Source organism: Pyxicephalus adspersus, chromosome 2 (genome assembly GCF_032062135.1).
Source record: "Pyxicephalus adspersus chromosome 2, UCB_Pads_2.0, whole genome shotgun sequence".
NCBI lineage: Eukaryota > Metazoa > Chordata > Amphibia > Anura > Pyxicephalidae > Pyxicephalus > Pyxicephalus adspersus.
Genome location: NC_092859.1, coordinates 80,354,516 through 80,368,721, shown reverse-complemented (window position 1 = coordinate 80,368,721; position 14,206 = coordinate 80,354,516). Strand labels below are relative to the sequence as shown.

At 34.5% G+C, this 14,206-nt stretch overlaps 1 protein-coding gene across 1 annotated transcript in view; it reads right to left on the bottom strand.

The window, feature by feature from the left end:
• Nucleotides 1-282: 282 nt before the first annotated feature.
• Nucleotides 283-14,206, bottom strand: part of PTPRQ (protein tyrosine phosphatase receptor type Q) — a gene marked incomplete at its 3' end in the record, with an annotated part of 149,680 nt that continues 135,756 nt past the window's right edge. The window contains 8 exon segments of the mRNA XM_072401206.1: nucleotides 283-406; nucleotides 2,243-2,378; nucleotides 2,928-3,076; nucleotides 4,135-4,260; nucleotides 4,335-4,469; nucleotides 5,623-5,699; nucleotides 9,608-9,698; nucleotides 12,753-12,834. Of these exon segments, the coding sequence (XP_072257307.1) occupies nucleotides 283-406; nucleotides 2,243-2,378; nucleotides 2,928-3,076; nucleotides 4,135-4,260; nucleotides 4,335-4,469; nucleotides 5,623-5,699; nucleotides 9,608-9,698; nucleotides 12,753-12,834 (920 nt within the window).

Sequence of the window (14,206 nt, the reverse complement as noted above, 5' to 3'; positions counted from 1 at the left end):
AAAAAAAACTTTGTTTGAATTTTCAAACCTAGTCAGATTTTTTTCATTCTGCTCACCTCTGTTAGACATTAATCATGGTCATGGAGGTGAAGGGACAGTTAGTAACATACAAAAACCTCTGTGTAATACATTGGCACTATATATTAACACAATAGTAATAATAATATTAATGTTAAACCCAAGTAGAACAAATCAGGACAATTCTAGGATTTATTCTGTGAGAGGAGAAGAAGGAAAGGCAGCCCAAATCGGTGCCCGTAGCTCCAGTGTGAACCTGTTTACCTTCCATGGCATCCAAGGAGTCCATTTTCTGAAGGGCAGAATAGTTAACAAAGCAGATGGCCTGGTTACTGCCTTTGCTTGCTAATAAGTCCACAACACATTGGTGTAAAAATATATACTGTGCCTATGAATGAGTGAGACAAAGATGTTAGTATTAGTACAGTATGCACCACATCCCATACTTTTTTTGTTAAAAAAAATACAGTTGATTTAGTCATATCAATTATTTTTTTTATGACGTATTTTTTATTGGTATTATTTTTATTATTTTTCATGTTTTTTTTGCATTCTGATTCATGCCAGAGTATAGGTCACAACAAAAACTTAGTCTACCTATGCAAATAAGATAGGGATCTCAAGAATCATGAATCATTAGTCACACCACACATTTGTCTAATTGCATACATTTTTAGAAAGAAAAAAACTAAAAGTCACCAAAAAGTCAATATGTGGAACCATATTTTTAGCCAACCTACTAAGTATTCTGAACATGGTTTTTTAAAATGCACATTTCCTGCAAATTATGATGAACTAATATATAATTTTTTTGCACCTTTGCAAGGGTGTTTGGAAAAAGTGTAATTTTACTGAGAAATAGATGGCTTTAGAGTACCATAGAAGTAAAATAGGCAATGTATTTTCCTTCCAACAAAATCAAGAGTTATTTATTAGTTGCCCTGACAGAAAAAAAAGAAGACTTGCTGTTGGAAAATTAAACTCTTTTTGATAAAACCCTCATGGCTGATTACAAACAAGCAGGGTTGATACACATCAGGTATTGACTATAGCCACAGAATACATTGAACTCTAGGGTAACCAAAGCTAAAGTGCACAAACTGTTTCTATCTACTGTGATACCAGGCAATAAGGATTATTGTTGTAATTAACTGATGTTTCCTGTTTCAGGGTAAAGTGGTTGTGTGCTATGTATAAAAAAAGTCTCTAGAATCTGGAAATTATGAAAATAGTTCAGGTAAGCCTTGCCTTTGCTGTAGGTTGGGGTCTATTCATGAAACATAAGACTTACTGATTTTTACTGATTTACTTTGTGAATTTGGGCAGCTGTCAAAGTTCAATGTATTACTGGAATAAAACTGGCTAAGTTTCACCTATCAAATCATTTTCATTTGATTTTCCCTGGGTCAAAGTCCCAACACATGTAATCCCGATACAGCATTCATTTATTTATACTAATATAGAACATGTACTGTTTTTGAATATCCAAGAGCTCCTTCTGTCCTGACTCAATTTTTCCTCTGCTTTTCCCCCCACAGTCCTTAGACCACTCTGTTGACATCATGGGTCCTTCCATTGGTGGTGGGCAGTCCTTTCTCCAGGTCTGAGCAACTCTCAAGTTACATGACAAGACTAGGCTCAGATTTTTAAATTATGTAAGGTTTTAAATAGATTCGAACAGTGTTTTCTTACCTTTTTAACATGAAATAACTTTTAAGGTATTCATGGAACCCCTGGTAAAATACAATATCCACAATTCACACTACATCAATGTGGGAGTCAGTAGAACGAATGCCTCCTACATTGTTGGCCATTGCGAAGAATGTTACCCTTACAGATAGCCAGAAAGATCACTGGTGTTATTAAAACTGATCTAAGAGGCACAAACTGCTGCTTTGTCAAGTAACCCCTAGCAACCTCTGGAGGAACCCAAGTTGAGAAAAACTGGATTAGAAGTTAGTGTTCAATTTCATTCTAATTTAATGAAAATCAAAACTTGGACATTCTTGACCAATATTTTATTAATACATTGATCATGAATGTCCATTTTTTGTCTGATAGACTGTGGCCAACTATGAATCAACAGCTCAGGGGTAGCTCCTAGTTACAAACTAGAACTACAGAGCTTTTCCTGTTTTCATTGTACACACCATAGATGGTGCATATGCACAAACATATAACAGAACTGGTAAGGGTTAGATAACAGCAGATATTCTTTACTTACCAAATTTTGAACCATACACATTCTTTCACTTCTAAGCTCTGCTACAAGGCCATAAATATCCACAAAATCATGGTGGTTGATGTGTTGAATTAAATGATCGAGTGCAATAAACACTCCTGCTCTTCCAACTCCCGCACTTAAAAGAAGATTAACATATAATATGTTCAAATTAAGATTTCTTTGATAAAAGTACAATAGCATGTGTTATTAACATTTTAAACAATTGTTTTTCTTAGAACAGTTATAGAGTTCAAAGGAATGTAATATAGAGAGGGTTCTTATATATATTAGATTTTAAAACCATGTGAGCCTTGGTAATACCAAATTTATGTATTGGGTATTTCTTACAGGTGTTTTTGTTAAAGCTTAATGGACAGTTTAAAGTGAACCTGTGCTTTACCTATTCAGGTAAAAGTATTTTTTTTTCACTTTATGGGCAAAGTATTGGCTCTTTATAAGGTGCTGGTAAAAAGTGACTACTGGACAGTATGTAGTTTTGGATGGTAGCACTACAAACCTCTGCCTGGATAAGAAAGCATAGGAAGGTTATTCCCCAAACCTGATAAATCTGATAAGGTCACAGATGGTCAGTATTTTTTTTTTTTTTTGGATTCCTATTAAGCATTTTTTACTAATTTTAAACTTGCTAGTCTTCTTTATCCTTAGTATTATAATGATAACTTACCTGCAATGTACAATTGTTGGTGTATTTTCATGAGGTCTGCTTCCTCTAACCATCTTTACAAAATGAATTAAAGCAGTAGTGTTTTCTGGAACTCCATGTTCCGGCCAAGATGTAAAATTACATTGGCGAACCATCATGAAATCTCCATGCTGTAAAGAAGGCAATACAAAAGTTAAAGACATGGAAAAAACATTTAGGTGGGAGTAGTATGGTTTTAATAATTTAATATTTACTAATTTAATATCTCAAGCTATTAAAGTCACCATTTATATACAAACCAAAACTAAAAATGTACAATGGCGCAAAGTAAAAGTGGTTTGGCATTTTTTTTTACTTTTTCCTAATGAAAAGGAAAATAGAACATTGGATAACATCAAAATAGGTAACATTTGCTAAAAAAACGTATATATATATATATATATATATATATATATAAATGAAAGCACTTTTCCCTACAAGAAGAAATTTGTAATCCTTGATTTAAAGACGACTTATCATCCAACAATTATGAACTCTGCCAATGTTGAATTCTTTGTAAATGCTAATTGTCTCAATATGAAGCCGATTTTATGGTTTCAGTTGTTTCAGTCACACACAAACAAGCATGTAGATAACTGCGAGATGTATTGTGCCAAAACAAGCTGAATTCCTGAGAGGCATACCCATTATGAATTATTTATTTATGTAGTAATGGCAGAATTACAGAACAACCAAGCAATCTTGGAGAGTGACTTCACTTCACAGCCATAGGGTTGATGTGCAAGGGGTGACCACCACGTCTGCTTTGAAGCAGAGCACCAAAAAACAGAAAATATGTTGCCAGCACAATATTCCTTCAAATCTAAAATTTGTGTTCTTATAGTACTTAAGGTATACAAGTCAGATAATTTTTAACAGTGGTGTCTTTAGCCTAACGTTGGCTGCTACAGTAAACATCCACTAAAGTCCTGTTCTGATTTGAGGTGCAAGGGACCAACTGCGGCTACCTGCCAGTAATAAATTGGTAAATAAGTGATGTCTAGCTATTGGACAGATAATTTATGGTTTATGATCCATTAAAAAAGAAAAAAGATGCACAAAAATCGAGTTTAATCGATTCTGTAGTGGTAACCAAAACCAGATGAGCTATAGCATTTACTATAGAAGATAGTGAAGAAAATGGAAATTAATAAAAAGTAAGTAAAAGTAATATTAGTTAATTGTTTACTCTTTCAACTTTCAGGTCTCTGATGGTCCAATCAATTTGAACATCTTCAACAACTTTAGTGATGACAATATCCCCAAAAACAGTTACTGGTTTGTTGTCCTCTGGCCAGTACTGATGACATCTGATCTGTTGAAAAAGTGCCACATTTAATATGAACTGTATTATATATGTATTTATTTCCCAAATTGTTTTAAACTTACTCTGCCTTTTTCAAAACACTGAGTTAGCATTACTACAGTCTTTGCTCGTGTTTCCCAAACCATTCTCCAGAAGTCGCCCACTGTTCCAGCCAGTGGTCCTTGTGTAGCAATGAACTCATTAGGACATATGTACCCCTAAAATGACAAAAAATGGTATAACACAATGAAAGAGAAGAATAGTCTTGTCAATAGGATAATCTTGAAATCTTCCTGATATGCAGAATGTGTGATTTCAGCAATCTCTCATTCCTTAGCATTAGTTTGGAAGTTATGATCCATAAATGTGACTTCCGAGACTGAGTGAAGAATTTTTGTTTGTGAGGACTGCAAGTCCATGCAACATGTATCACTGTGCATAAAAACTAACAGCTCACAGCACCTTACTGAAAGTGTCCTTTCATATAGTGTGGCCAAAATGAAAGGTCCACCTTAAGCTCAACTGAAGTTTTAAATAAAGTCATTGCATTTCACTCTAATTAAAAGTTTTGCAAAGTCCTAAAGTTTTTTACCCTAAAAAAATCAACCACAATCTGGTAGAAATCCTATAATGTGCCAACATACTGCATAAAGGGACCTTTGCTCTCTAAGGGGGAAGTTCTCAAATCAGCTCTAAGCAGGAGCTTTGCAGATTGCAGAGCTAGAGCTATGATTCAGTAGGAGTGGCATGTTGGACCTGTGCAATAAGACCGCTGCTTCCCCACAAAGCGCAAAAGCCTTATTCTGTAGCTGCTTGCAGAGGAAATACTTTTTGATACAGCTGGGATGTATGTTGTATTTAGTAGATTTAAACTGAAGGTTCGAATGTCCAAGTCAATCTCATAAAAATACTAATTTAATTTTTAATGCTGGTGAGTTCATCTGTGGCCACTTTTATCTTGGGAATGGCAAGGGGAAGATCTATTTGCCACTTTGCTTCTTCAAAAAATAAATCGTGAAATATCTATCAATGAAACAGAGATTATAGGATCAGAAACTTGACTAAAGGATCATTTTTTGATGTAGATGAAGCATAAAAAAGTGTTTTTTATGTATAGATGTTTTTCCCTCTGCCATACTTAGACACCTTTACTTCTATGAATGTGTTTATTCTTCATTCTGTCAGCCTATTTTTTATCATTTGGAGATGCTTTTAATAAAAAAGTAACTAGAATGTAATTACTGTGCCAGAAGAACATGAGTAATGATTCAAAGGTTTCTACATACCATGAGTATTAGGGATGTTTGAAATGTGGTTTTAGACTTGCTCCCTTAACCAGAGTGGTTTACCATGAAGTATTTTTATACTTACAGACACATAGCTCGCGTTGATGTAATCTGAGCCAGGCACACCAGCATCCGCAATTAGCTTTACACGGTTATTGTTATCTGTGACAAGATGCAATTCACATTATTCTGGCATGTACATAAAGCTAGTTCAGGCTTTATGAAAAAAAGGTCTGTATAATAAATAACAATTTATATTGTATTCAGTGATAGATATAGGCACGCACAATTGTCCATGCACTGTTTCATTTCTGTACTATAGGTTTCTTTTCATTATTCACAGTGTTAAAAAGGTATAGGTAAAGGCATAAATGTTTGTTTTATTTTAGATAAAGTAAAGAAGGGTTAAAACCCCGGCAAGGTATTTTTGTACCTGTGCCGTACTGGGTAGGGGGGTCTTTTTTTTCAATGATTTGCTTTACTGTCCATCACCCAGACAGCACATTCTCATCTTTGCTAGTTTCTACCCTGTTCCGTTGATGGGAACAAAGAAAACACCTAATTCTTCCAGGTATGAAGAATCATGTGATTCATTCAACTTCCTCTCATGGAATGGGGATCCCACTGGTGCTAGGAAAATGGCCCCAGCTTGTCACATTGGGCAAGAGAACATTTCACAGCATTGTGCAAACAACTAGAGCGACTCAGACCTTACACAGGGCTTTCTTTCCTCTCTCCCAATGGCGGAATGGGGAGTGGAAAAGCTAAACAAGGGTTGGTATGTACTTTTTTAAGAAGGTGATAATAAAAGTAAACCTTCATGGGTTCCCTTTAAAATGGAACTCCAGACTAAAAAAAATAAAGAGAGTAAGGTTTAGAAATTAAACTTGTTTTTAATATTGTTTGTCACCCTACTAGGGAACATTCTACTCATTTTTTGTACAAGCACTTCACAGAAAGTAGGAGGAATTCTCCATAGAGTGTATACAGAAATAAAAATTGGAGATTCTGATCCCTAACCACTATCCATGACAATACAGAAATATTTTTTATGGAGCTCAACTTGTTATTGATATTAGCTATGTATCTACATTGTTTTCTACATTGTTGGATTGTTTTAAGATGCAGGACCTTTAATAATAGGGAAAGAACAATTAAGGTGAAAATAACTGAATAACATGATAGTATCATTAGCTTCTAATTTTATCCTGCCTCATCCTTAAGTAAATGAACTTAGGATAGGCAAGTTTAACACTTTTCATCCTCTCCTGCAGTGAGGGGACAGAGGGGACTTGGGACGGCTGTCAAGAAAAGAATGTTAAAGAGGTTGGTTTCTTGGGTCACATTACAAAGCTAAGACACTACTAAGTCTACAATTTCTTGCACCTGCATATAAAAGCTTGAGTGCAGAATTACTCAGACACACTGCCTTGGAACATTTCAAGGGTCACTTCAAGATCACACAGCAGTTGTAAGAGGAATAGTATAACTTGTATCAGAAGACAAATAATATACTAAGTTCAGTGGTAAACAAAGTGTTAAATAAATAAAAACATATATTGATAAAAACCTTTTACTGAAAGAAATGGAATAGTTACCACTGTTGATCCTATGAAAATGCTAGTTCTGTGCCCTAAACCCTGACATTCAATAGACATGCTTTCCATGAAGTCAAAACTTCTAATCAGAATTACTGAGTCTCAAAAAGTATTGAAAGCACAAAATGTCCATGCAAATTTGGCTATGGTAGCCACATTATTCTGTTCAGTTGACTTTGACACATTCTTTGTACATTTCCTCTACAACAGATTGTCATGTTAATGCTAAAGGAATTCTCTTGAACAGCAGATAATGATTGGCAGGTTGTCTTTAGTCATTACGTAAAGAGACATCTACAACTGTGGTTTTGTAAAACATGGCAGAGCTTAGAACAGAGCAGCTAGAAGTAACTGAGTAAATGTTCTATTATCTCAAAAAAATGTTCTTCTTGGTCTGATTTTGTGTGAGTAATAAGTTCTGCATTTTGTGCCCTCACCTTGACATACCTAAAAAACATGGCAGAGGTTGTACTTACAGTTTCATTAGCATGTGAACTAAAAAATTTAAAAAATATATATCTGTTCATTTATTTATATAAAAAGGAATCAGACATTTCCTCAAACATTCCCATGTGTGAATTACTGCCATTGAAATACATGGACCTAGAAGGTGAGGGAATGGTTTAGGGAATGTTTACACCAAGAGCAAATAAAATAACAAAGTGTAAAATAAATAAAGTGTAAAGTATAACTTCATGCTCAAGTTGTCCTGCCACACTTACAACATAATCTATTAGTAAAACAGTGCATGCTACAAAAACAGACATTGTTAAAACTATCCTGGCATCACAGTGGGCAGGATCTTGCCATTGTATTCTTATAAAAAATGTGTAACTACATGTCAGACAATTGCCAGTTCTATGTAGATGCGAGGTCATGTGTAGTTACATTTTCAACTTCAATCAAAAGACAAAAATATTGAAGGTAAAATAAATCTTGTGTCCTTAAAACTCAGAACCTGCATTTACATCATTTTTTTTTAAACAATATGATCTGTTAAAGTCAACTCGCTGCAGATAATATAGCTTAACACAGTTTGACATAAACATAAATCTAAATTGCTTCTATTGCTTGTTTTTTCTTGTATTCCTACCTGAATTATTCCTAATGTTTGCCCACCAGGCTAAACACTGTGCTCTCAACTAAAATGTAACAATGATAAAACATCTGTTATGCGTGGCACTGGAACTTTTGTGGGTCATGACCAAGAGGTTAATCATTCCATGTCTAAAGTATAACCTTGAAGGCTGCTGACAGCACATTATAGTAAGGGGAAGAAATGCCTAAACGTTCTGCATTAAATGAAACAAGTTTAAAGCATTTGTTCTTAATCAGTTTCAAACAGTATGCAAGTAATTTCTTGTAGCAATATCACAGAATATTTTGTTTAAAAATAAAAGCAAATTATTGCAGTTCCCAAGAAACTGGAGCCATAATAGCAGTCTCAGGGCAAAGATTGTAACAATACCATCTGCATTAGCTAAAATAATGCCTTTACAGCCCTGCTATGGAGAAAACACTTACATGTAATACTTACCATTGCCTGCCTTCCATAAATATCCTAAACTATATTGAAGTTTAGTAAAAAAAAAAAAAAGAAAAAGGCTGCACAAAAACAATGAATATAAGGGAGAGTTTGTATGGTTAGGTTTCCTTTTTTATAGAGAATTACTTAGCCAATCCTTAAAAACTGAAAAATGAAAAGAAACAAATGACACAAGCAGGATTTTTGGTGGCTAGATATTTTACCAAAGTTGTGAAGACAAATAAACAAAGTGAGTTTACATACAAATTATTTCAGATTTTTCCTCCCCCTCCTCTTTATGTATCATACGCATTCGGCGTGTTTTTTAAGTGACTAACAAGCACATCTATTAAAGTAAAAGTGATCCTGTTCCTTAGACAGGAAGGATCGGTTACTTAAAATGCAACAGAATCCTTATGTCTCTTTTCCCAACATGTTTCGGCTTACCAGCTTCCTCAGGGGAGTAAAGGACATGTGAATTGTAGGTTATTGAAGAGAGGAGTGTGTAATGGTAAATTGCTTGATTTAAAGTCCTTGCCTTTAGATATATGAGTAGCAGACTATAAGGTACTCTGTAATCTCCACAGTACAAAGCCTCTTGTGGGAGTGCATTAAGCTGGAATGAAAGGGTTATGTGATGCTCCAGGAGCTGACTGTGTCAGCTCTGTTTAGCATAGATAACAAAACAATGCACACTTTGGTAAAATTGCAGTAAGAGACACCAAAATATATTAATGCAAATTTCTAACTTTGCAGGACACCTTTGGAGTTATAGATGGATAGAACATATTCAAATTATTTCATTGCAATGATGAAAGTTATATTTAAAAATGGACTTTTAGTTGTTTTCCACTTTACTAGTGATAAATGCTTCCTAAGAGTGAAGTCAATTGCATTTTGTATTCTATGCTATTCGCAGAAAAGTATATAAGAACAAAGCAACATACATGGTTTTATGTTTGTAAAACGATTCTTTGACCTGTTCCAAGGTAGATCGGCATCAGAGATTGCAAGATCTTCAAGAAATTTAGGAAGATCCTGTAAAATGGGGAAATGTTAATATTAATAAAAATGATCAACACAGAAAAAACAAATATGCAGTTCTAAGAAGGAACTTCTTGTTTCCATTCAAAAATCACCTATAACTGATTATTAAATTGAAAGAATTAGCATGTATGCAAACCTTGAGCTTGTGTATTGGGAAAAGCAAATATTGTAAACCAGGAATTTCAGCAACCACTAAAGGAGAAATGCAATTAAATTAATTTATAAAGTGAATGGTTTTGGATCATGGCAAAATAATAATCCCAGCATATTAATGATGTTGAGTTTCTCTGCTACTTTAGTTTCCTAGCAAATGCCTGGGATCTGTAAACTTTGCAATTCGTTAACATTAGCCAGAAAAGTTTGCAAACAACCTATAATGCAAATCCAGGTCAACTAAAAATAAATTGCAAGTGCTAATAATTTGAGAACATAAATAACTCAGTACCATATGGAAAAAATAACTAATTTTTCTATGGAAAGATGACAATTCTATGTAAAGCAAGTTACTGATTTGTATCATTGTTTTATTGTTGTTTTTGTTTTACTTTTAGTTTTGGCATGGGCACATGTCCCTCGTGGCTTCCTGTGCCTTTTGTTTGACAATAGCTTTCCTATTAGCTTGATAAATAGGTACAATGGAATAACAAGAAATTACCCCTTTATGGACCTAAATTGGATTCCGTGCAAAGTTTGCAAACTTTGAACTTTAAGAAAATTTTGCAAAACTGTCCATAAACCAAACCCAGATATATTTGCTTATCCCTAGTCCTGCTCAAGAACTTTTAATAAGTTGATATAGGTTATTTTGATGTATGTCATTTGAAATCCTATATTTACTTCAATGATTAGGTAAACACTGGGAGAAGGGGACTGTATTCCCCAACTTCCACTGAATGGCATTATATGAATCCACACCCATATTTTTTGGTGTAGTTATAAAGAGTTAGAACCCTTACAGTTTGTAATTTCTGACTGTACTTTGCCAGGGTAATTCACTCCCTCTGATTATCCTGGTGACCATTTTTACCAGTATGGAAAGTGAGGAAACTTCACGTGTCTGAAACAGCAATGGAGGATTCCAGTGGGCATACCTTGTAACATGTGTCAAAGACGCGCTTTCCTATTTTTTCCTACAGTGCATTAGTCAGAAAGTAAAGGTATTTTTTTTCCAAGAATAAAGCATTAAAAACCTGAAATTTAAGGCTAAAAAATTATGATGACCTTACATTTACTTGAACAATGAACTGGAATCTGTTTCTGGTAATGTGGTAGTCTGAAGGGCCATATGCAGCTGGTTTTTGGGATTAACTATCCTTGATGATGATATAGTTTGTTTTTAATAGACTCTTTCAAGCATTTTACAACAGCAAAAGATGTGAACTTTAGCATGCAGCAGCCTTCTCGATTTCTGGTGATTAGTAGGTACATTTGTGCTGTGCATCTGTTTAAGTGGTTGGAAGACTGCACGCTGTTTAATGTCTGCTATCACCAGTCATCTACCAACCAAATATAACCATACCCAACTAATGTACATCTAAGATAATACCAAGTAAAGTGATATATAGTACCACACTGTCAGCAATATTTGCAATGTGTGTATTGTAACATACTCTAGATTGTATGGATTTATTGATAAAAAAAAGTATGAATACATGTTTTCTTATACTTTATCAATTGTTTTCATTCTTCTAAGACATTAGGGAAAAACATAAGAATACATTTTCTTTGGTTACAAATTACAAAAAAATATTTTATGAAAAGTATACTATAATACTAAAATAATAGGCTTGTATAATATAAAAATAAACATGCACTGCTACAGACACTGTCCAAATAACAACTTGTGTGTATTTTACTAAGCATCTAAAGGGTTGGAACTCTAGGCAGGGTGTACTATAGTATGCATCTGTTAGGTCCGCATACTGATTCAGCTCAATCTTGAACTCTTCCCTATGAAAATCATGACTACATTTTTTATTCTTTTGGAAGCTCAGTGGCTGTAGCCACTAAAACTCAGATGAGACTATAGAATAGTTTCCTAATTACTGCTACAATTTGCAGTTCTAGTAATTTTATATAATAGGTTTGTCAATTTACAAGAGAGAGAAAACTGGATTTGACTACCTGGAAAAGTTTCTCTGACACACAGCGGTCCTGGAGTCTGCCAGGGTGGAAGACCTGATTTTTTAAGCCTCACTTGATTAACATTTATAGGTCCTGTCCCTCCTCCAGCTTGTGATTGGACAGTGTAGGAGAATAAGCAAACTGATGAGCACTTTCCTTTGCCACGCCCTAACTCTCCTTATGTCAGCATGTGCCTTGTAAGCACGTGGCTATTGAAACATAACTTATTGGCTCCTTGTTCTGCCTTTATCTCTACCAGTCTGAGCTCTTCTGAACATGGATTGACGTGACTGATAAAACGTCAATCTCAGGTACCTGTACTAGTTGCATAAACAACAACAACAAAAGAAATACTTTTAATTGTCCACTAGTATTTACCTAAACTTTCACCTATGGAATGCTTTACAGCAATAATAGTATGGGGCTTATTTACTAAGTCAAAAGAGACATGTAACTTTGCAAAACAATGTACAATTTAAATATTCATGAATGTTCAATAAAAAATCCCACTTTTTCCTAAGCTAAGTGTAAATTTAAGCAACGTAAACAGTCTACAGATAAACAGGTAAGGAAAATAACTTTTTCCTTGTAAACCAGATGAAATGAAAAGGACCACTAACACGTGTCCATATAATACAAAATACAAAGAGAGTCTGAAACACTATATTTTATTGAAACATAAACCCTACCAAACACATGAGCCATGATAAATTTAGCTTTTTCCAAGTAATTTTCTGGTAAAATATAGCTTGTAAAACCAAAACCAGTGTAAAATTACCCTTTAAACAATCACTCTGGTAATTGGGTATTGATTATCAAGTCCACAGTTTTTCCTGGTCTCATGCTTAAAATGGACATGAAATGTGACACATGTAAATGACTGAAGGCCCTATGATGTTGTGACAACTGTTAGGAACATACCGAAAATTCTTCTTGAAACTTTACGTTGTTATTGGCACATAGCTCCTCGACATGCTGCAGGAACGCTTTCTTGCCCACAGGTCTAAGCAGAAAGGACAAGATTAAATGAAACCCTATACTGGCCTCATAACATCAAGTGCAGAATAAACATATATTTGGTTTCCTAACAGATAACATTATTTAAGCGCATCTTTTCTTTACAGATCGGGGCTTACAAGTTCAGCGTAGGACTAATTCTCATAATAACATGAGTTTTCAGCCTGTGTAAATATCTCAAAATGACTTCTCAAGCTAAAACACACACATGCAAGTTTCACCCCAGAGAGAGACAAAGCATTTCTCCAGTTACCATGCAATTAGTCATGCTTTTATGATTTATATGCAGGTTGTACTTGTAAACGCATGAAAAGGCACCATACATTAACACTCATCACACTATTTAATCCACAGGCTCAGAATAGAAGGAAAAAAAACAACAACTTTGGTCAACTTACTTGAGCGATTTCCTATAACTAAGTAACCTGCAACAGAGATCACATTCAAATGTTCACGTGGAAGCTGTATAGCTTAGTACCCAAAAGTATTTTTGCATGATGCTGCTGTTTAATATTTATAGATGTAATTATTTGTTTTAAAGCACACAGTACATGCCAAACTGTTGCAGTGATACACACACAGAAAGACTGACATAATCAGACATCAGAACATGTCTACTTAATAACTTTCTGTTTATTCCTCAAAAATCAGTTGTATAATGTGCATAGTGAAGAAACATGCATTTTTAAAAAATTAAGGAAAAATAATTTCTTAAAGTCCATTAAGCAACACCAAATGTTTTATCTACTGGTTATACTACTGCTTATAGGATTTTAGATACTATTTAGATGCTAAAATTAGGCTTTTACCATAGGTCCCATCCAGTGAGGAAGACAGTAGGTCATTAATATTCAGGATGTCTAAAACAAATACAACTTAGTGGTGGTTAACAACACTAAGCGGCCCAAAAACAACAGCTAAAACTAAGCACTGCCTGAAGCTTAAAAAACAACCTAAAGAACCTTAGGTACTGGTATCAGCTGAGACCTCAACATTGAACAATGATTTGAGTGTGCAACCTAGAGATGGTGGTGCAACACTACAAGGACCATCAGGAATTACAAAAGGAAATTAGTCTTTTCGAAGAAAGAATGAATCGTGTCCTGGTTCAGGTAAAAGGCAGAACCTACCTCCAACAAGGAACTCATTGTCTCAATATCACTTTATCCCTATGAAGAACAAAAAAAAAAAAGCATCCACTTCTTCAACCTGAGGGTCATTGCTCCTTGATACAAAAACCTGTGCATTTTTTTTTTTTAGCATGGAGACCAAGAGATCCAGATCTGGCATCTATCTAATATATATAAATACGGTGTAATAATAATAATAATAACAGGGTTATCTTAGGTTAACTGTTT